Source organism: Anas platyrhynchos, chromosome 26 (assembly GCF_047663525.1).
Source record: "Anas platyrhynchos isolate ZD024472 breed Pekin duck chromosome 26, IASCAAS_PekinDuck_T2T, whole genome shotgun sequence".
Taxonomy (NCBI): Eukaryota; Metazoa; Chordata; class Aves; order Anseriformes; family Anatidae; genus Anas; species Anas platyrhynchos.
Window position 1 is genome coordinate 3,291,722 of NC_092612.1, and position 21,225 is coordinate 3,312,946.

General features: G+C 44.3%; 2 protein-coding genes across 5 annotated transcripts; both read left to right on the plus strand.

Annotated features, from left to right (window-relative positions):
• Positions 1–2: 2 nt before the first annotated feature.
• LOC106014322 (EF-hand calcium-binding domain-containing protein 12) lies at positions 3–8,821 on the plus strand. Of its 4 annotated transcripts, XM_072028139.1 has the most exons (8): positions 4–587; positions 708–965; positions 1,153–1,347; positions 2,450–2,603; positions 3,373–3,599; positions 4,164–4,377; positions 5,099–5,348; positions 6,536–8,821. In XM_072028139.1, the coding sequence occupies exons 1-8, from the start codon at positions 498–500 to the stop codon at positions 6,696–6,698; spliced, it is 1,551 nt and encodes a 516-aa protein (XP_071884240.1). In that variant the 5' UTR covers positions 4–497; the 3' UTR covers positions 6,699–8,821. The 4 variants fall into 4 exon arrangements, with proteins under 4 accessions (XP_071884238.1, XP_071884239.1, XP_071884241.1 ...); XM_072028137.1 differs by having other exon boundaries at positions 3–965; XM_072028138.1 differs by having other exon boundaries at positions 3–965; positions 5,099–5,264.
• On the plus strand, positions 7,511–20,935 carry LOC113841740 (ATPase family AAA domain-containing protein 2-like). The gene is made up of 11 exons (XM_072027867.1): positions 7,511–7,576; positions 7,786–7,885; positions 7,996–8,252; positions 8,910–9,040; positions 13,744–13,903; positions 14,771–14,861; positions 15,289–15,593; positions 16,547–16,668; positions 17,648–17,831; positions 18,812–18,997; positions 20,211–20,935. Exons 1-11 carry the CDS (start codon positions 7,511–7,513, stop codon positions 20,376–20,378), a joined length of 1,770 nt encoding a protein of 589 aa, XP_071883968.1. The 3' UTR covers positions 20,379–20,935.
• Positions 20,936–21,225: the final 290 nt, after the last annotated feature.

The window sequence follows — 21,225 nt, forward strand, 5'->3', positions numbered from 1 at the left end:
GCGCTGCCTCCCCTGCAGCACCTCCTCCCCCGGAACCCGGGGGCGCGGCGGGCGGAGCGAGCCCAGCCCGGGAAAGAGGGGCGGAGGGGGTGGGGCACGGCAGCGGGCAAGGGAAGAGCAGCGAACCGGGCCCTGCCCAGGGGTTCCCAGTGCGCCGTTTTAACAGTAGTCCTCCATTTTTCATGAGCGTAACAGCTGACGTTTTGTTCCAGCTGCTCTTTCAGGGCAGGGAGCCAACACCTTGATGAGAGGCAGGGCACACGTGTCTTGATGCTGTTCTGCGACTGCCTGATGGCTATTTCTCAGTGCTGTTGTACACCTGGGATCGGTGGCAGGCCCAGACACCCTTGCCATCTATAGCTCCGAAAAGCCTCAGCGCAGGAAGTCCCCTCCAAAACCATTATACCAATGCGATCTCAACACTAGATTTTGTAAGAAGCTCATCTGCAGTTAAAGTACTAACATAAGCAGCAGGCATATGACCGATGGTTTGACTAATGTCAAGCCAGAAGTGGTTTTGGAGCAGGGTTTCAAACTACACCATGGGAGAAAACTGTATCCAATGCTTGTCTTTAAACGGAAAGCAAGTAGGTTTGCTCCACGCTCCACATGTTGCATTCGTTTTTGCTCCCTGTGTGGCAAGACCAGACTCTCCCTGTTTGAAACCAGCTCAGGACACCAGCTTCTGTCATTTGTCTGTTTTTCAGCAGCGACAGGAAGAAGAAGATAGCCTCAGCTCCCCAGAGATCACCTGTGATACAAAAGATGATCTACAAAAGCTGGAGGCTTGGATTCAGGAGAGGAAGCAACTCCGGTCTCAGCTGAAAAGCTTTGGAGATGTTGAAAAATGGCTGAGTCATAAACCTACCTTTACCAAACTGGAAGAAAGAGTCAGGAAACGAATAACGGCAGCTAGAGTAGACCAGAGGGCTAGAAGCAAGTCAGTCGAGACCGACAGGCCAGACGTAAGTATACCTGGTGTTGTGCCACTCTTGGGATTACTGTACTTCATCTCTTGTGGCCGTGCCACGGCCTCAGCATCTGCTTGTAAGTCGGCAGCGCGACACTGCTTTATCCCAGCCACTTCTGCATCTGCTGGCAGAGTGATTCTGGATAACGGTGATTTGAGGGTATTTTCGAATTCCTTTTCAGTGTTCACCACCACCAAGGAGCCAGACCCGGAAGAAGGGTAGCCTTCCCCTTATTTGTGCACCATACCCTCAAGCTCTTATCGCACTGCATAACCTCCTACACCAACAGAAGTTGACAATGGTAGACATCTTCAGAAAGGCTGGAATGGAACAGAGAAAGATCATGAGAGCAGACTTCATTAAAGTCATCAAGGAGGTATGTAGGGAAGAGAAAAGTAAGGAACTGCTGCAACTTTGCCTTGTTTTGCTGCATGCCAACCCGGAGAAGTGGAAAAGCTCCAACTTCTCTTGTGTTACTCTCAGAGGATGGCTCCCACAGCCTGTGAAATGTTGAAGGGAAGAGGGAAGGGAAGGCTGCAGAGATGCGAGCTGCCACCCAGACTGAGTCCCAGGAGGGAGTGAAACTCATTGCCTCATAGTCTCTAAAGACAGTCAGCGCTCAGTAACGTGGCCTGAACTGGCATCAAGTTTCCTCGTGTTGATACTTGGTCTTTCCTTGGCCAGTTTCATGTGTCTGCCCGCTGCACTGCCTTTTAGTACCTGTTGGCACAGCAGAGCTCATGCTGAGCCTCACTTTCCACAGGCTGCAACGGTACAGAACTGTCAAGAGCATGTCCAGATCTGTTAGGGTTTAGCAGTTCAGGTGTTTTCTGATGTTCTGTTCCAAGCCAAATTAGCTTCTTGACGCCCAGATGGCTGAGAAGTTTGGCACATTGAAAGCTGAGAGCTCAGCAGAGGACAGCAAAAGACCAGTAAATTTTTCAGTGCTTGGTAAACTCATGTAAAGCTTAAAGCTCAACAGTTTGCCTCTGTGCCTTTTCTGAAAAAGCATTTAAACAACAGCAAAGCTCATCCCCCCCCTGTGGAGGAATGGTTAAGTGAGGTAGGACATGTGGATGTTGAGCAGTTGGGAGACAATGGGCTAGTGAAGTACCGTACTCAACTCACATGAGCCTTGGCACGTATGCAGCTGGCTGAGAGCCAATCAGGCTCAAGGACACGATGCCCTTGGGCGATCGGGGAAAGTCCCTAAGGCGGGACAGGTAGCTAAAAGAAGGAGGAACAGACTGCAAAGCCCGGGAAGTGTTAACCAATCCTGAGCTTAGTTTCTGCAATATGTATGAGTTGATTATGTTCAAACTAGATAAAAGTCGACTGAGCTATCCATTAAAGTTTGAAGTTCACTGTTCACTCATATTGAGCGTCTGGGTCTTCCTTCCGTCGGCAACACCCCCCTACTCTGGGCCAAGCCTTGTTTTTTTATTGATCACACTGTTGCTTCCTGTTTTGGCTGCCAGACAAAAGTTCCCATCAGTGACAAGGAACTGGAGGATGTGGTCATCTTCTTGACTTCTTCAAAGCGGAGGAATTATATAAGCAGTGAAGATCTGATTGAATGTCAAAAGCAGTGGCAGGAAATGAGGAAAGGACAGCCCAAAGAGACCGGCGAAGGTGAGAGGAGAACCCTGGGCTGGGAATCTCTATCCTTGCAGATGCCCTAAAAGTACACAGGTGGCATTAGGGAATGCCAAAGTAGATCCAGAATATGGCTCCTTGCAACTATTGTCCTGCAACGCGGTTGCTGAAAAGAGACCTCTGGGGAGAAGCTAAAGAATCCAGGGGAAGTGCAATACTCAGCCCATCTGTGGGAGACAGCTTATCCGATCTTTTAGGTTTGACTCAGAATCTGAACCCCGAGGTTTAACCTCCTGTACTGGATTTTATTGGTTAGCGTTGATCATCTGGCTGATCAGAAGCAGACCCTTTCTCCAGCTGTTGAGGGCAGCTGGACAATGCAGATTCAAAGGTCCTACTCTTTAAAACCTAGCCCAAACCTGAAGGCTTGCCATGGTACCTGTGTCATTTTTATCTGAAGGTAATGGCAACATTCTTCTCACATCTTGGAGAGAAGAGGCATTTTGCTGCTGTGTTGTTGTACTAATTGTTTTGTAGCCTGAACGTGTATTGCGAGCATGAAACTGAATGGGGCAAAGCGGAGATGGGAGTCGTCTGTAATATGTGTGTCTGGATTGAAAGCGAAAGGATGCTTCCATTCAAAGATCGTCGTCTGTTGGGTGCTCCAGACTGCACAAAATGCCAAAGCTTTTTGCCTTATAAACACTGATCAGCCTTGGTTTTTTTTTTTTTTTTTTTTATTTCTGCTACTGTCTAACAGGGTTTCTCTGAGCTTTTCATGTGTTTGCTTTCTAAACTGCCGTAGATACACAGCCTTGGGTCTGGAGAAACGCTTGCAAAGCTGCCACTTCTCCACCTTCTGCTGGGGACAAAGCTGTGGGGATGAAGCCTTGCTCTCCCACGGAGCCCAAAGAAAAGCTAATACTCTTGGAAGTGCCCCCAGTCAACACTGAGCCAGGCCGGCGACATTTAGACTGGGATGAAATGGAAGAGATTGGAAAGCGCTCAAGAGAGAGCAGACGGCTGGAGAAGGTAGTGTGGCGGGAAAAAAGGCGCCCCTCTACGTGCTCGCGAATGTGGGGTGGGCAGCAAAGGAGAAGGTTGGAGATTGTTCTGGATATTACCTTCTCAGTAGTCCCTTGACCACATCTTGCCTCACAGCTGAGATGCTACAAGCTGTCTCAAACAACTGGTTTGGCTTCTGAACACTCTGGTGATGTAAACACTCTTTTCTGGGTAACTGAAGCGTCAAGAAATGGAAGTTGAAGCTATGTTCAGGTGTGGGGATGGAGTCATCCGAGCTCTAGTGAACCTGACACAATCAGAGAAGAGATGGTGGCTGGGAGACTTTTTTCAGCTGGGGCACCTATGTCCAGTATGCTGCTCTTGTGCTTGGTGCTCTAGGGAGCGTCTGCCTGTGGGCCTGGCACTGGAAGGGAATGGCACTCCCAGATAAGCGCTTGGTCCCATCGCAGGGTGCTGAGTCCCATCTACACGCACTTCTGAGATGGATCCCTGCCTGTAGTTTCTCCAAAGGGAATGCAGCAACTCCAGGGCCTCACTGAAAGCTAACTGGGACCATTGCTTTACTTGCAGATCAAAGACAGCCCGATAGAGTGGAAAGAAAAGTGTCGGCTGGTGAGATCTGGGGATGCACCCGTCGATGAACACTGCCTGCCATCAACTATAGAGGGTGACATGGGAGCACTGGTTGACCACTATCGCAGAAATGCCGTTGTGAACTATCTGAATTGCTCCAAGCAGTGCAAGGAGCGTAACATCTGTCTCACCGACAAAGCGCTGCAAAGAGGTAAAGCAAAGAGCAAGGAATGTACTAATGTGAACGTACTAAGCCCGACATGCTCCTGCCTCTTCCCAAGACCCAGAAGCACGATGCATGTTCAGGGTGGGGCACTGCTGATGGAGAATGTTTGCAGCCCTTGGAGGGCCACGGCAGATGCTGCTGGTTAGGATCAGCAATACCATCAGCAGGGCCAGAGCAGGGCTGAGATAGCAAAGAGTGCTACAGAGCAGCCAGGGCCACGTCCCCCTGGACTGGTAGCCAGGATCAGACACGAGTGCAGTTAATGAGGCAAGTTCATGGTGATGGGGCAAGTGCAAGGTCAGGCAAAGGTCATGGTCAGACCATGGTCAGGTTCAGCAGGTCCATGGCCAGGCACAGCTGAGTCAGAGCTGTGTCAGCTGGACACTGCTACAGCTGCAACGTGAGCAAAGGGCTGAGCTGAAATGGGGCTCCTGAGCCCAGGGCAGGGCGTGTGGGAAGAGGCCCCATGTGAAGTTGGCCAGGGCCATCATGTCCTCTCAGCACTTGCTGGGCCATCACGTCTTCCTCCTTTCCAGAGCGGGGCCATTTTTTCTGTCCCCTCCCGGTCAGTATCACCGACCAAACCCAGAGGTGACCTGGATCGGCAGGGGGACAGGCTTGGGGCAACAGGAGAACAGAGTTTTCTTGGCTATTCAGCATTGGCTGTCCATACACCATTGCTTTTCTCTGTGCGCTTTGTCAACAGGCCTGCTGCACCCAGGAGACAAGATCATCAAAGAAGGAGAAGACGTGAGGAAGATCAGGCAGCCTGGAGGATACTACAGCACAGGACATGCTGACGCCACATCTCCTCTGAGCATGTCCAGGTCAAAAAGTGCATCAGGAAAACAGGCCAAGGAGGCAGAAAACAAGTTGGTTCAAAGAGGGCTTATGATCGGTCCCTTCCTGCTGCCCTGCTGTGCATCAGCTCCCACTGCATCAGAGGCGGTACTGAGGTATCAAAGTGGAACGTTAGGGTGCTGCAAGGTAGCAGCAAGCGATAGCAGAGGAAGAGAGATCTCTTCTCAGCTACACGGCCACTGCTGTGTTTTTGCTGACTTGCGGGGTTGCAGTGGTGCTGGCGAACAGCTTCTCTGTACTCCAAACTGCAGAGATGACAGAACTTCTCACCTAAGACGGTCCTTGTCAGGCCAACCCAACGCTTCTTGGAAATCCTCTCAGAGAATGTTTTTTCTTGCGTAAGAAAGGCAATCCCAAAGAATCCAGCTTTGGATGACTGGAGAAGCTCTCCAGTCGGGGGCAGAAGCAGCCTGCTACAGCAGCGTGCAGCCAGCTGCTCCTAGTAGGGCGGTGCTTCTTTTCCTCCCATTACAGCTCAGTTCCTCTGTTCCTCTAGAAAACTGACCCTTCAGAGCGTTACTAACCGTTGCAGGAGAAAAGTCAGATGCAGGTGGCAGATCTGTTTTCCTGAGCAACGTTCTTTGCATCTCAACATTTATCTGTAGGATCTGGAGATGCAAGTTTTCTAGACATAGACACAATGTCAGCCCTGAGAACAGAGGCAATTTGCCCTAATTTTTCTTGCATCTCAGGTCACCCACAAAAGCTTTTCTTCCAAAACGAGTCCAAGTTCTTTTGCTGTCCTTGTCCCTGCTGTCTTCGGACTCGTACTGTCCAAGGAGTTCATGAGTGTCCAAAGGTCCTTCCTGACCCATGAAACTGGGATGTCCACTACCAGCTTGGTCATAGCACTTGCAGCACCTTCTTTAGTCAAAGTGATTCCCAAATCCGATTGAATAGAAAGACTCAGCTTCACAGCTGAGCTCATGGAAGAAAGGCAGTCCTAAAGAATCCAGCTTTGGAAGACTGGAGAAGCTTTTGAGGAGAAGAAACACTTTGCAAAATAGAGCACAGTCTTCCTAGTTCATCTCAGAGAGTTTATGTACTACAGTGATAGGCAACACATCAGTTCTCAAGACAGCTTCACAAGTTGGCATGTCCAATGTCAGTCATGAAGAAGAAGGACAGGCAGGGGTTTCCAGAAGTCCTAGTAGCTGGTTCTTGTCAGGCTCGCATTTGCCATTACTAGTAATAGCAGTGAAGTTGCCTAGAATTTTATTTCCATAAAACATGCTACTCTCTCTGACTTTTTTTTTTTCTTCTTTTCTTTATTTTTCTTTAGGCGTCTTGAGAAGAGTAAGAATCAAAAGTCAAGCGACAATAACTTCTGGCCAGGCCATCTCCTGGACAAGATGCGCCTGTACTTTCCAGATAAGGAGCCTGACAGGGCACACGCCTTGTTTAGCTATGTTCACCCAACCAGGCCTGCCTACCGTGGTATCTAAAACCCTGGCTACAGGTAGTTCATCAGAGCCAGGATACTTGGCCTCTAGAGACACTCCATTCGAGAAAACTCATTTCACCTGAAGTTCTTCTCCTAGCGGCATGAGATGTGTGCACAGCTTTGTGACTCATCAGGTCAGCTCATGGGATCTGGGCCAACTTCATGGAGAATATCATCAACTATCCTGAGTTGCAAGGGGTTTGATCATCAAGTCTAACAGCTGGCTTCCCACAGGACTACCTAAAAATTAAACCATATATCTGACAGTGTTGTCCAAAAGCTTCCTGAACTCTGGCTTGCTTGCTGACATGACTGGATCTTGTGGTTAACGCAGGAGGTATCTCAACACCATACGGACATTCGTTCACTCCCCCATACGCACCCGTGTTGTTTAGCATACTTGAGTTGCATCCCTGTGCCCAGTGGTGTGCTCTTGTGACCCCTGGAGAGCTCACAACACTCCCAGTGCACTCTAGCAACTGCTGGATTTTCCAGGTGGACCTCTAGACTGCTCTTAGAGGTTACTAGGTGTGTGGTGGTTGTACTTGGGTGGGTGGCCAAGCTCCACCACAACTGGTCTCTCACTCCCCCTCCTCAAAGAGAAACAGGGAGAAGCTACGCACAAGCAGGAGCACTGGGAGGGAAGCAGGTACAGATCTTTCCCTCGTGAAAGAAACAGCCCTGAGAATGGCAGAAGAGCAGTCAAATACTCAAAGTACAGATCTGGCAGCGGAGGAAGATCAGAACAAGGTAGCAATAGATATTACCGATCCAAAGGGGAAAGAAGTTGGAGCAGAGAAAGATACTATCGAGATGAACCGAATGATGATCGAGATGATCATTACAAAAGCGGATGGCCTCACAGTTCATATACAAGAAGTATATGCTTTCCTCTGAGAAGGCTAATTCATCACGAAACAGCTCTCTGCAACTTCTAGTATTAAACGTTGTTTATGGGAAGACTTATTTTTAGTGAATCAAGAAATATATTCATGTAATTCTAGACTGTGTTTTTTGGAAGTGTTTTTCTCTGGCTAGTCCACGAAGTGCTCTGGGATAATTTTTCTATCTTCATGGTCTCTCTTTAGGAGGTAAAATATCCTGAGTATTTGGACCTTCGAGCCTATGTGTCGCAGTCAATTGGAGAACCACTCCTGTACACCTTATATGCGGTGCTGGTGCATCATGGTATCAACTGTCGCTCAGTTGCAGCAGCATGTTTTAGCTGGAAGCTCCTGGCACTTTGTTTGAATCTGTTCAACTGCAGTGCAAGTTGCATTGTTCCTCATTTTTTCCAGATGATATGAAGATAGTGGTGCTGAGCTATGAGAATATGCGCCTGAACGTCCCGTACAGCAAGGAAATAGTGCAGAGCTGTTTGGAGGAGACCTTGCAATACTTCTACCGCATCCTCACAAATAGGGAGGACACGGACTTCACCTTAAAGGATTTTGGCACTCTTGCTATCCGAGGGCAAAGAGTGAAAATGACGTTTTCTGAAGGGTTTTTACACAGTCTCAACAAGTCCACATACGTGGTAGAGAAGCTGATTGCTGTAAGTTTATTGTTTCTGCAGTCCTACTTAGAGAGGGTGTACTGCCACTTACGGCCCCGCTTTTTCACCTGGAAAAAGCGACCACATGACGTAGACTGAGGAGCCCTGCTATTCTTGCACTTGTTTTTTGTTCCGTTTCGTTTTGTTTTGTTTTGTTTTTCCCTACTAGTATAGGCTTAAGAAGATAGAGAAATGTGCTGATGAAACAATTTTTAGTAAAAAAAGACAGCTTGGTACATCTCCTTACAAAAAATAAATAAATAAATACAAACTTGAACTCGAAAATCACGGTGTCAAGTCAGATAAGTGAAGAAACATTACCCCTTTAAAGAGCACAAAAAGTCAAAAGAAATTGGAAAAGTAACAGGCTGGCAACTGAAAGCCATGTATTGTCTGTGAAGCATCGGATAGGTTGTGAGCCTGGATTACCCAGACAATGGGGAAACAGGAGGCTCCCGGTCGTCGGGAAATAAAGGATATAAACTGTACGATGTGACTAGTAGGTGCGCTCCTGCTTGTGGGACGCCCGCCATTGCAACCGCGAATAAAAATGCTACTTCACTGACGGAGATCCTCGCCTGAGCCTATGTTACTGCCTACGGAGTGTTTCTCGCAGTGTGACACTGGAGTTCTGAAAACCTGTCACCGATTTTACAGAAAAAGCGATTTTCCGGGGGGGAGGGGAGGCGGAAGCCCTGCCCGCCTCGATCCCCGGCTCCGCTGCACAACGCGCCTCCCCCGAGCCGATCGCCTCGGCGAGTGGCCGCGAAATGGCGGCGACGCCCGACGTAAACGGCCCGCCGCTGCCGCTGCCGGCTCCCCCCACAGCTCGGCAGCCTCCCCTCGCGAGGGCTGCCGGCGCCTGCCGGCTCCCTCGGCTGCCTCGGGTGGCCTCGGGTGGCCTCGGTGCCGGGAAACAAGCCCTGCCCGCCTCGATCCCCCGCTCCGCTGCACAACGTGTCCGCCCCAGAGCCGACCGTCTCGGCGAGTCACTCCGGTCATGCTTAGCTATTACACATAAATGCCAAGGTACAAAGTGTTGTAAGTTGCCCCCTTAATAAATTTTCAGAGAGCATTGCATTAAGAATAGAAAGGAGTTTATTGAGTAAGCAACAGCAAGCAGAACAGCGCTGGGCGGCCGGGGAGTCTCGGCTCCGCCAACGGCGCGCACCTCACCCCCGCCAGGGTCCCTTTTTATATTTTGGTAATTCCGGGATTACGCAGCACATCCTGGTATATTCTGCGACTGTGCGCACTGTTGCTAGGGAGTCGTCTCTGTCCCTCTGGTGGTCGTGAAGATGAAGGCCGTGGTCTTCCTCGGCGTTGTGGTTCAACTTTTTTTTTTTTTTATTTGGTCATGTTGGCCCAGCGTGAGACAGGAAGGCAAGATGTTGATACACCACTTTAGCAACTTATCAGGAGGTGGTTACATGAGCTTTGCAGCAGTGTCTTTGAACAAAAGAGGCAACTGAGATGCAGAAGGAGAGAAGGGGAGGGGGTTCTTTTTTTTGTTCCATTAAGCAAAAGAATTTTCAGTGTCTAGCCAAGTATTATACAGCTCCTTACTTCAGCAGGGAGCTCTCACAAGTCCTGCTCCTCAAACAGAACTCCTTGTTTTTATAATACAAAAGACAATGAACAAACATTTATTGTGTATTACACAAAGGACATATCTGAAAACTACGTACCTGTTAATGACTTAATGACTCGTCTATTTCAAAGCTGGATAAAGTTGTGGAAAGCCAGTCCTCTAAACCAAATGAAGAACTTGGTGATAGAAAACTGGGAAGACGACACCATGCACATGAAAAACAAACAAACAAACAAACAAACAAACAAAAAACATTAAAAAGAAAGATACATGACACTAAAAAACCTGACAAAGAGCATTACCGAAGAAAGAGAGGACATTGTGATGCAGAAGAGAAGAAGACTCAAAACAGGAGCAAAAAGATGGTCCTTCCAGCAAGAGGAGGTGCTCTCAGAGAAGTTGTTGAGCAAAAGCTCACAAGCAGGAGCACTGGGAGGGAAGCAGGTACAGATCTTTCCCTCGTGAAAGAAACAGCCCTGAGAATGGCAGAAGAGCAGTCAAATACTCAAAGTACAGATCTGGCAGCGGAGGAAGATCAGAACAAGGTAGCAATAGATATTACCGATCCAAAGGGGAAAGAAGTTGGAGCAGAGAAAGATACTATCGAGATGAAGCACAGAGATGAGGAAGATGTAGCTATTACAATGATTACTATTCACCTCATGCGACAGGAGACAGTAGAGAGAGAAAGTTCTCTCACGGCGATGCAGCCTTTGACAAATGGACTGCAACTTAGTACGGCAGGTCACATAAGCATTATCATTACAAAAGTGGATGGCCTCACGGTTCCCTCTTGAGAGATGAAGATGGACGTCGCTTTAGCACACCCCGAGCAGACTTGCATCGTTGCTTGGTACCTCAGCAACATTCTGGAAGACATTCTCGTGAAAGACATGCGCTTCCACCTGTGTCAGCTCATTTGGAGAACTGTCGCCAGAAAAATGAAACAGAAGGAAACAGAAAAAGAAAATCTACCCGTGCAGAAGGTAGTGAAAGTGAAATAGAAAGGAAAGACAGAAAGATAGAAAAGGAGCTTTTAGGTGGTGAAAAAAATGCAAAACTATCACAAGTTCTAGAAGAAAAAGAAGTCCAAGGATAAACATGGAGAGAAGGATTCCAAGTAAGCAAGGATTCCAGCATACTCCGCATTTTTTATCCTAATTCTTTTCTGGGTGCTTCTCATGTCTTCCTTTTTTTTTTTTTTTTCCTGGTAGTTTCTAAGTTACTTAGATAGCATCAGCTGGCTGGGGATCATGTTGTTAGGTTGATCAGTGAAGACAGGAAAGCTATTGCTGAATTGTGTCAGAGCACTAGCTTTAGACCACATAGTTGGAAACACATCCATACACCATTCCGGATTAGGTTAAAAGTTTTTTTCTGCTTGCACGTATTCCAGAGCTAGCCATTGTTAATGATCTGTGAACAAACCAGGACCTATGGTCCTTCAATCTGAGGGCTTAAGTTTGCTGCATCTAAAGTAAGTTGCGTGTGCACAAAGCACCACAAAATAGCTGACATGCTGCAAATCATCACCTGTGGTAAAATAAATAAAGTTTCATATAGGCAACAAGTGCCACATCTTTTTTTCTCTTTTAAACTTGCATGTTTCTTTCAGACTTCAGGATTTGTGTTTCTGTGCTCTCCACTTTGACAATGCCAATCGCAAGCGTAAGCAAAGGAAGAAAAAGGAGAAGAAAAAGAAGAAAAAGGAGAAACACCAGGAAAGTGAAAGGGTCCTTGGAACACTTAGATCTTTGTTTCCAGAAGATAACGCGGGAGAAGAAGGAAGAATCCCATCCTCCAGATGGCTCTTCATGTGAGCAATGCAGAAGCAAGGGCAGTAAACAACCTTACAAGGAAAGAAAGCCTTCCAGTGCACGCGGAAGCAAGAAATACAGCTCCATCGCATCCAACGACTATACTAAAGGTAAGTGGCAGCAGCGTGTTTGAGGAATTCCTTTTCTATTAATGTAGAGACTATTTCAAACAGTATTGAAGTGCTTGGTGACTTACCAGTGTGCAGATTTATTATCAAATCCAAAACCCCCGACTTGGTAGACTATTTTTTTCCCAATTTTGAATGAGCACTAGGAAAGAAGGCCTGAAATAAAGAGGTGAAAGGCAAATAGTTTTCATTTGGTGTGATGATTAAGTGTCAAAGAAGAGGAAGAGTTGCAAGATCGCTTCTTAAATTCAGTCCAGCCAAGTAGGAAAAGTAAATGTGGACAGCTGTATCTTGGCAAAGAAGATAGTAGGCAGCAAGGAGGTTTAGCAGTCAAGATGGAAGGTGATGCCATGAGGCTTACAGGCTAGGAATGTTCTAATGAAACCCAGCCTTCCTAAAGAAGCCTGCCTGAATAATTCCTGTGAATAACAGACTTTGCTCAGCAATTTCCTAACATAGAAATGGTGCTGACTGCTTCTTCAGAGTAACGTAAGTTAGTGATACTACTGAAATAGTTGTGGTTCAGACGTAGATCTGATTTCTCCTAAGCACGCTGAATTCACAGCTGTTGATCCTCCAGAGGAGGCTTTGCAATTGAACACCTGGAGAATAGGTAAATTTCCCGCTGTTGTTCTCCTCTCCTCTTGTTTTGTTTTGTTTTGTTTTGTTTTGTTTTTTCCTAGTAGCATAGGCTTAAGACTCTGAAGAAACGGGCTGCTTTTTTTCATTTCCAACACTGGCTGTTCCTCCTGAGCCCCACCTTTTATTTTGTCAGTCATAGGATATGTGAATGTAAATTCTTGGCAGAGAGGTAGAAAACTCTGTTTCAACTGGTGTTTTTTCAGCTATGTGGGGTGACCAAATAGGGTGGTTTTGAATTTTCTGGCTCTTATTCAGAGCAGCAGCATGTGGAGGGAGACAGATGCGTTTGCTTTTTTAGTGCAATGGCTTCAGAAGCAAGAGGGGAAAAAACACTTTCTCTGGGAGCTGGAGAAGGTGTCCTAATCACAGGAGAGGTTTCTAAATGGCATATCCTTTGCGAGTGTTCCTGTAGTCCGGAGGTTTTTGTTTGTTTGTTTGCCTTTGGAAGGTTTTACTCTTAATCTTCACGTCCTTCAGCAGAAGTGAGAAATGTGATTTTATTTTGTGCAGTGTCGCGGACCCTCCGAAATCTACTGGGAAGGATGAATACCTCGCACAGTACCAATGTGATGACGGTGGAGACAAGGAGAAACCAAGAAGATCAAAAGAACGTGACCTCATTTCAAAAGAAAGCGTTTTGTCCGGCAAAGAGTCTTCTGAGCCTGGTGAGAAATTGCGGCAAACCTCCTCTCTCAAGTGTGACACTGAATGTAGCTCTAAAAACCTTTCCTCCTCAGCTGTTACAGAGAGTTGCCAAGGTAGAAAGGACGAGACTAAAAACACTGACAAAAGCATTACCAAAGCAAGAGGGAACATGCTCCTACTGAAGAGAAGGAGAGTCAAAAAGCAGGTCCTTCCAGTAAGAGAAGGATCACCTTGAATACAAAAAATACAAATTTGAGCTCTTGATTGGCTTCATGCTGAACTCTGTGCTGTTCTTGTCCTACTCTTGGTCTCTCCATAGATACTATGGTTTAAATCCAAATAGAATCATGCGATGAGGAAGATCTCACTGCAACAAATTCAACATCTAAAATCAAAGTTTACATTTTCTGTGATTTTTCTTCCTGAGCAGAAGTGTGTAGTACTCCTTTTCTATTAATGTAGAGAATATTTAAAACAGTCTTGAAGTGCTTGGTTACTTACCACTCTGCAGATTTATTATCAAATCAAAAAAACTCCGACTTGGTAGACTATTTTTTTCCCAGTTTTGAATGACCACTAGGAAGGAGGTTGTTCCGGCATCAAGAAAGTCATGTTGAATGTAACAAAATTTACTGAACCAGTAAATAAAAACTATATTTTTCTATTAGTTCCATTGTTTCAACTCTTCTGATGCTTATGGATGGCATAGATAACAGAGGGGAGATCGTGGTAATTGGAGCTACCAACAGACTGGATTCTATAGATCCTGCTTTACGAAGACCAGGACGCTTTGGCAGAGAGTTCCTCTTCAACTTGCCAAATAAAGAGGTGAGAACTTAAATTGAATGTTAGTGCTACCATGGCAAAGTCCAACTTTATTGGAAAAAAAAATAATTGACAACTTGAACAAAAGAGTGATATGTGGAGACACTGCATTGTTCCATGGAGGGCAAATCTGGTACTGGATATATATGGTCAGGATGATACCACCAAGTAGTTAGTTCTATAATCAAACCTTTCATTCCCAAAGTTGTACCTGTTTGCTTAATTATTTAGTCCACTTGGGTGTTTTTCATCATGAAGTTGTGTTTTTGGTCTCAATCCTTCACTTATGAATGAATAGGGGACGTGTTTGCATTTGATTGTGCCCCGGATCAGTGGTAGTAGTTTGAGTCATAATTATTTTCTTCTTTATAGTAATTGTAGCAATTTGAAGCATTGTGCCGGAAGTGCTTTCTGTGAATTTACTGACTGAAAAGCAAATGTGATGAAGTAATGAGACTGTCACAATGAAAGCTTGCTAAGTTTGAGAGAAGTTTTTTGGACAACAATGTTTCTGGATAAATTTTTCATTACAGTATTTTCCTCTGGGTCATTAGGTCTCGTAGTTTGGAAACTTGTTATTGAAGCTATAAATGCCTTTTCTTTCATTGTAGGTTCCTAGAAAAAGTTCAGTATAACAAATAAGAAATATTCAATTTCCTGGTTGAAAATGCAGAATGTATTTATTTAATAAATAACTGTAAAATACTTGAAGGTTGAGCAAGTAAGAAAAGCGTATTAATAGATGAGGGGTTTTGAGGGAGGACTGTTTTTTTTGTTTGTTTGTTTGTTTGCTTTTTGGTTTGTTTGTTTCTTGTTGGTATGTTTAAGGAAAACTTGTGACATGCTAAAATGCAATGATTTTGCTTCCAGGCTAGAAAAGAAATTTTCAAGATTCATACTCGTGACTGGACCCCTAAGCCACCGGACATGTTGCTTGATGAACTAGCTGAGAAATGCATTGGTAAGACTGAAACCAAAATGGATTCTTGCTTGTGAGCAAGTTGTAAAGAACCTTAGCTTGTACCAGGCAGTACCCAAGCTCTTGTGCCTTGCTGCACAACTAGTCAACGAGGCAGCTGGCACGCCTTCATAGCAATCAGAGTTAGATGCTTTCATCTATTTACTCTTTGTTGTTGTTCCTCTTGTTGTCTGAGAACGTTAAGTGGTTCTGGGGCATCTTCCTCAAGAGTATAGTTTTTGATGAGGAGTCTGCTTCAGCTGCATAAGCGCAGGATATCAGACAGTGCGCAACATGAAACTTCCCTGCAGAGCGGTAGCACTTTGAATTCCCTGTTAACCTGTTTGGTTTTGGCATTACAAATTCTTTAAATGTTGCATGTTGTAAACCTGGGCCTTGACTGATGTAACGTTTGATTTTTGTTTGTTAGGATACTGTGGTGCAGATATCAAATCTTTATGTACTGAAGCTGCGCTGTGCTCTCTACGCCGATGCTATCCTCAGATTTATGCAAGTAGGGAGAAGTTGCTACTAGACGTTAATTCTATTAAAATAAAAGCAAAGGACTTTTTCATGGCTATGAAGAAGGTTGTTCCGGCATCAAACAGGATCGTGGCTTCACCTGGACAAGCACTATCACCCATTTTCAAGCCACTTTTTAAAAGATCAGTAGCGAATATTTTACAAGTTGTGCAGAAGATCTTCCCGCATGCACAGCTTGCACTAAAGGAGGATTGACAGCAAGGTATAACCACAGCATCCACTTCTTTATAATTCTGCTAAAGCAAAAACTTGTGGTTTGTGCAATCAACTTAAACCTTTCAGACATAATGATGGTAGAATTTTATTATTTGCGTGTGCATGTCTTTCTTTTGGGCATGTCTGGAAGATAACGCATAGGTTTTATTCTGGATTCGAAACTGAAATGCCAAATGGAAGCTCTGAATGACTCAATACACAGTAAAGGACGATGCGTTCTCTACTGAAGCATCCTGCTTCTGACGGCAGCTAAGATAATTAGCATTTGTAGAGGTTGACTTGAGGTTTGAAGTATAAGGCACCTATTTTTCTTTAAAAAATCAAAACTCAGATATTTGGAGGGGAAGCATTTCTAGGTCAATGTTTCTAATTCCTTTCTGAAGAATGTCAGGACCAGGATACAAGTATAACTGGTCTAAGCTAAATATTGTTGTAGCTATCATCATTTTTAACCAGTCTCCTAATTTAAATGTTTGTGGATCGTACTATACATGTGCACGTGAGATCAATTAGCATTGATATTTACTAGATGAATGGAATTCTGTGGCCATCACATCCTTAATCCCCGTGCTTTCATTGTGGGAACCTCCTCCAGAAAGAAATGGTCTTGTTTTTTTTTTTTTTTTTTTTTTTAGCTATTTAGCAACTGCAGAAATTGTTCGTAATCTCCTTTATTCTAAGGGGGAGAAAAAAATCACCAAGAGTAGCGTACCGTATACATACACATCAGTGGGACTTAGTACAGCTTTGTAGGGCCTTGTGCCATCTCCTTAGATCTGTGGTGGGATGAACTCTAGGAAATAGCTTTCAGTGTGTGCTCTCAAATGAAGAAAGGGTTTTGGCACTGATTTAGAAGCTGTATTAATGTAAGAGAACGAGACAAAGGCTATTCAGGAAAGTTAACAAACCTCTTTTGTCTTTCAGACCATTTAAATCCTATTTTACAAGATGATATGTTCGACAGTGCTGACGATGCATCCTTGGTTTCTGGAGATGAATTAAAAGATGCAATGCCTGACGGACCAGAGAAAAAACGCCTCTGTTTCAGCAGGTAAAGAAAGATAGATCCCTGTTATGTTTAAATTCTCAGGACTGCTGAGTCTTTGTAAACAGTTCCAGCTGTTAAAAGTGCGAGGGGTGGTAGACGAAGGGGTAACATCAAGTTTGTGTGTTGAAGGGGTGCTTGGTATTCACAAGAAGAAAGAGTGAAGGGACTAAAGTTGTAATGAAGTTGCTCTGAATGACCAAATTGAAAAGCCCAGGCTTCTCTTCCTAAGCCAAAGTGATCCGTAGACTACCAGAACACGTTGACTTAATCCATGGCATTCTTTGAAAGACTCAAGACCACATAAATGTCCTGTCTGTCCTTTTAGCTAAAAATACCCCAACTTTATGGGTTTGTGTTGCCACCTTTTGCCCTTCTGTTTTCCAGGATTCTTAAACCAATGGTGAATTATGTAGCGGAAAGAAAACTGAGAAATGGCTTGTTAAAACACCTTGAGAAAAATTTGAATGGTATCTTTGTTCGTTAAGCCACCAAGTTGTGTTAATCTTGTGGTATTTTAGTATGGAAGTCATGCAAGCCCACAGTTGGAAAGTTAGATCATGTTGTCACAGCTGGATCGGTTATTTTTCTCAGTTTCTATTGCTGTGCTGTCCAGAAGATTTTCTGTCCTCTAGAGCAAGGCTAAGTCTCTAGCATCTTTGATTTAAGCCAGCAAAGGTAGAGCCTGATTGTAGTGGGGAAACAAATGCTCCTCACAAATGTATTTCCTAGTAGTAAAGCAAGATTGCAGGGATATTAATTTGCAGGCTTGGTTTAGTAAAGAATAGGAAACACAAGGGAAGAAGATGAAACAACTGGAATGACTGAATAACTTAACTGGAAATCTTACATGTATTTAATGTACCGCTACCATTTGGATTATTTGGGGATGGAAAAGAAAGTCTATAGGAAAATTACTTGGAACATCTGTGTGTGTCTATTCAGCACCTCATTTATAAACTTGTTTTCTTAACTCTTGTTCTAGGAGTGCTTTCTGCGAACCAACATCATGCCGGCCCCGTCTGCTAATAGTAGGAAAAGAAGGGTACGGCCAGGTTTCTTACGTGGCACCCGCGGTGTTGCACGCTTTGGAGAAGTTTCCTGTTCACACCCTGGACCTTTCTGTTCTGCTTACAAACGTTGCACTGCCAGAAGAGATCTGCGGACAGGTACCTTTTTTCTTTTTATTCTCATCGGATTCACTGACTGTATGTAAAGGATCAATCGAGTTGCAAGTAAGGTGAGCAAAATTCATTGGTAATGGAGGTGGCCTTGTTTTAATGTGCTGGGATGTTTGCTTCTGTCTGAAAATCCCCTTTTCTTTTAGACAGCACCACAAACAATCTGGATGTTGTACATGTCCACATTTTCCATACCCAATTTTACAGTGATGATGTTGCTAGCAGCTCAGGAAGCTGGGCGGTGTTGCTAATAAACATCTCTTTGTGGAAAGAAATGCTGCTCATCTCCCTGGGATCCAGAAAGTAGTTCTCATTGCCTCCTAAGACTGTGTGCTCCCAGTAGATGGCTCTGTATCAGACTGCATGTTGGCTACTTTTTGTAGCCTTCTTCTAAATTATATTAGTAAGGCAATCAAGGTTTGGGGCTTCTGTTTATTTTGTTTTCACACGGACATACACAACTTGTGCCGTTGCAGTATGTGCAATAAAAGCATTAACATTCACAAAACGCTTCATTTGCACGCTGATGTGGTTTTAACTAGAAAAAATGAACAGATTTGGTGTTTTTACTTTTAGGCAGGAAATCCATTTTATTGTTTGGCATCACTACCTTAAAATATTTTTACCTTTAGTGGAAACATTTGAGAGCCATACAAGTAAGGACAGACATGTTACACGACTGAATACTGATGTGTCCCATAAGAGGGACATTTCCTTTCTTTGTTATGCGAAGATTGTGGCTGTGGCCATATAGCTACGGTGTCTAGCCACTGCCTGAATATATCCTTCCCATCTTCTGACTAGAGTTCTCCGAATACTGATAATCTGAAATTCCTTATGTGAAAGGATGCTTGCCACTCTGTTCACATAGTTTCATTTCATGGGGCAGTCAGATGGCTATGTAGCTATGTATTAACAGTTTATTCTACGTGGTTTAGTTTTCTTACCCAAGCTTTCCTTTTCACTAGCTGATCCGAAATGCTCAGAAGACAGCACCAAGCATAATTTATGTCCCAGATATCCATTTTTGGTGGGACAACGTTGGACCTGCCTTGAAATTTACTTTTCTAACTCTACTACGTAACATTCCAGCATTTTCGCCAGTTTTGCTGCTTGCTACGTCTGATGTACGTCACTCAGATCTCCCAGAAGAGGTATTTGTCAATACTTTTCTTACTATTTCTTCAGTTTCTTGTAATTTATGAATGCTTTCAGCATCAAAATGCTGTGCTTTCTTAAATGCCTACTGTTATTACTCAGGCACCCTAACAAATCACTTAAAATTTGCTTAGAGAAAAAGAATACTGTGAAAGCATCTGCTTAAGGTTTTTTCTGAGTCAAGCAAGTGACTTTCACCCCCTTCTCACGCATGCAAATAATAAATTAATACAATAATTCCGGTTGCTACAAAGTGGTTCAGTCAAGAATATGCAGTGCTTGAAATGACAAGAGGATGTTTTTACTGAAGAGATTTCTTCTGACAGTCTGCCATTCCATGCTATGTTGGGTAAACTGCTAATAATGCAATTTAGTAGAGAATTGAAACACTTTGATTAAAAAAAAAATCAGTTTCTTTCTTCATATAGGCCAAAGCTTTCCAAGCTGGAAAGCTAAGTTCCAATTTCTGCTAAAGTAACTTTGGAATCCAATTCTAGTTGTATTCCTAAATAAACTGTAGTAAAAGTACATGCAGAACTTCATTGACTTCTGAGAGTTTACATTAAGGGAAGGTGCCCAAAACAGGAACACGCTGTTCTCATTCCGATTATTTTGTCTCAGTTATTGGGGGAAGAGAACAGGTCTTACCTAGAGGTGTTTATTATCAACTGCTTTGAAAGTGCTTGAGTTCCCACAGAAGTTTTTGTACAGGTTCTAAATTCCTTCTAAAATAAGTAGTGAAATTCCTTACCTACCTTTTAATACTAGAAATTGAAAATGGAGGAAGACGTAGAGGTACTAGCTACTTCAGACACCTTTTGGTACAGAAATAAAAACTCAGCAAAAAGCCCTCACTTGTCTGCTGAAGCCTTTCTCTTCCCTCTATAGCCATAAAGGTTCTAAGTAAAGGATGCAGCAAGGCAAGTAAATACAAAGGAAGCGATGTTGGATGTGGTGAAAGCCATTACTTTATCAGTGTAGCGTACAATCCCTTCACCGAGCTTTAATTCTACAGGTGATTCTTAAAGGTGATATTTGAATTTGCCGTGCCAGCCTGTGAAAATGTAGCCTTTTAAGGCCAGGAAGATAACTTTTTTCAGTTTGTGTTCTTCAGGTTATTATTCATTTTAAAAGGTACTCGTCGTTTTGGAATAGAATATGAGTTTTTGTGGCCTTACCTCTGAAATGTCTTTCCTCCTTCTGCTTTAGATCCAAAAATTATTTAATAAGGAATTTGGAGAAGCGTGCAATATTGAGTTGCCTGGTAGGGCAGAGAGAGCAGCTTTTTTTGAGGACCTAATTCTAAATCAAGTGGCTAAGCCTCCTGTAAAGAAAACAGGTGAGGAGGTGTCGTGGTTTAACCCGGCCGGCAGCTAAACACCACGCAGCCATTCGCTCACCCTCCCCCCTCCCTCTCTGGGACGGGGGAGAAAAATGGAGAGTGAAGCCCGTGAGTTGAGATAAAGACAGTTTAATAAGACAGGAAAATAATAATAACAAAAATAATAATAACAATAATAATAATAATGATACAATGGTGATAATACGAAAGTAATAGTATGTACAAACAAGTGATGCACAATGCAATTGCTCACCACCCGCTGACCGATGCCCAGCCTAACCCCGAGCAGTCCGGCCCCCTCCCCCCAGCTAGCCACCCCTATATATTGTTTAGCATGACGTCAGATGGTATGGAATACCCCTTTGGCTAGTTTGGGTCACCTGTCCTGGGTCTGTCCCCTCCCAGCTCTTACTGCACCCCCAGCCTGCCCGTTGGCAGGACAGAGCAAAAGGCTGAGATGTCCTTGGCTTAGTATAAGCACTGCTCTGCAACAATTAAAGCATCGGGGTGTTATCAGCACTCTTCTCATCCTAAGCCAAAACACAGCATTCCACCAGCTACTAGGAAGAAAATTAATTCTGTGCTAACTGAAACCAGGACAGGAGGATATAAGAAGTACATCTAAAACTTTCCTATTTATTTTTGTTTCCTAAATATTTCCTATCTTTGGGATTTGCTTTGGTGGTCATTTTCTGTCAGTAATTTGTCATATGCTTATATTTGAGTACTGTAAATTGGCTAATTTTTCCTGATTAATTGAAGTTGATCGGACATTGGAAGTCCTGCTTGTAGCACCACCAGCTGAGCCTCAGAAGCCACAAGAGGAAGAAGTAGGGATGCTGGAGGGGGAAGAGGAGGATACCTTGCGTGAACTTAGAATTT

What these genes read in the sequence shown, in the direction of transcription:
- LOC106014322 (XM_072028137.1), top strand. Translation starts at nt 498, where the DNA reads ATGTCAAGCCAGAAGTGGTTTTGGAGCAGGGTTTCAAACTACACCATG. An exon ending in TCGAGACCGACAGGCCAGAC is followed by an intron (nt 966 to 1,152) that starts GTAAGTATACCT and finishes ATTCCTTTTCAG; the next exon opens with TGTTCACCACCACCAAGGAG. An exon ending in AGAGCAGACGGCTGGAGAAG is followed by an intron (nt 3,600 to 4,163) that starts GTAGTGTGGCGG and finishes CTTTACTTGCAG; the next exon opens with ATCAAAGACAGCCCGATAGA.
- LOC113841740 (XM_072027867.1), top strand. Translation starts at nt 7,511, where the DNA reads ATGAACCGAATGATGATCGAGATGATCATTACAAAAGCGGATGGCCTC. An exon ending in AGCTTGCACTAAAGGAGGAT is followed by an intron (nt 15,594 to 16,546) that starts TGACAGCAAGGT and finishes CTTTCAGACCAT; the next exon opens with TTAAATCCTATTTTACAAGA. An exon ending in CAGAAGAGATCTGCGGACAG is followed by an intron (nt 17,832 to 18,811) that starts GTACCTTTTTTC and finishes CCTTTTCACTAG; the next exon opens with CTGATCCGAAATGCTCAGAA.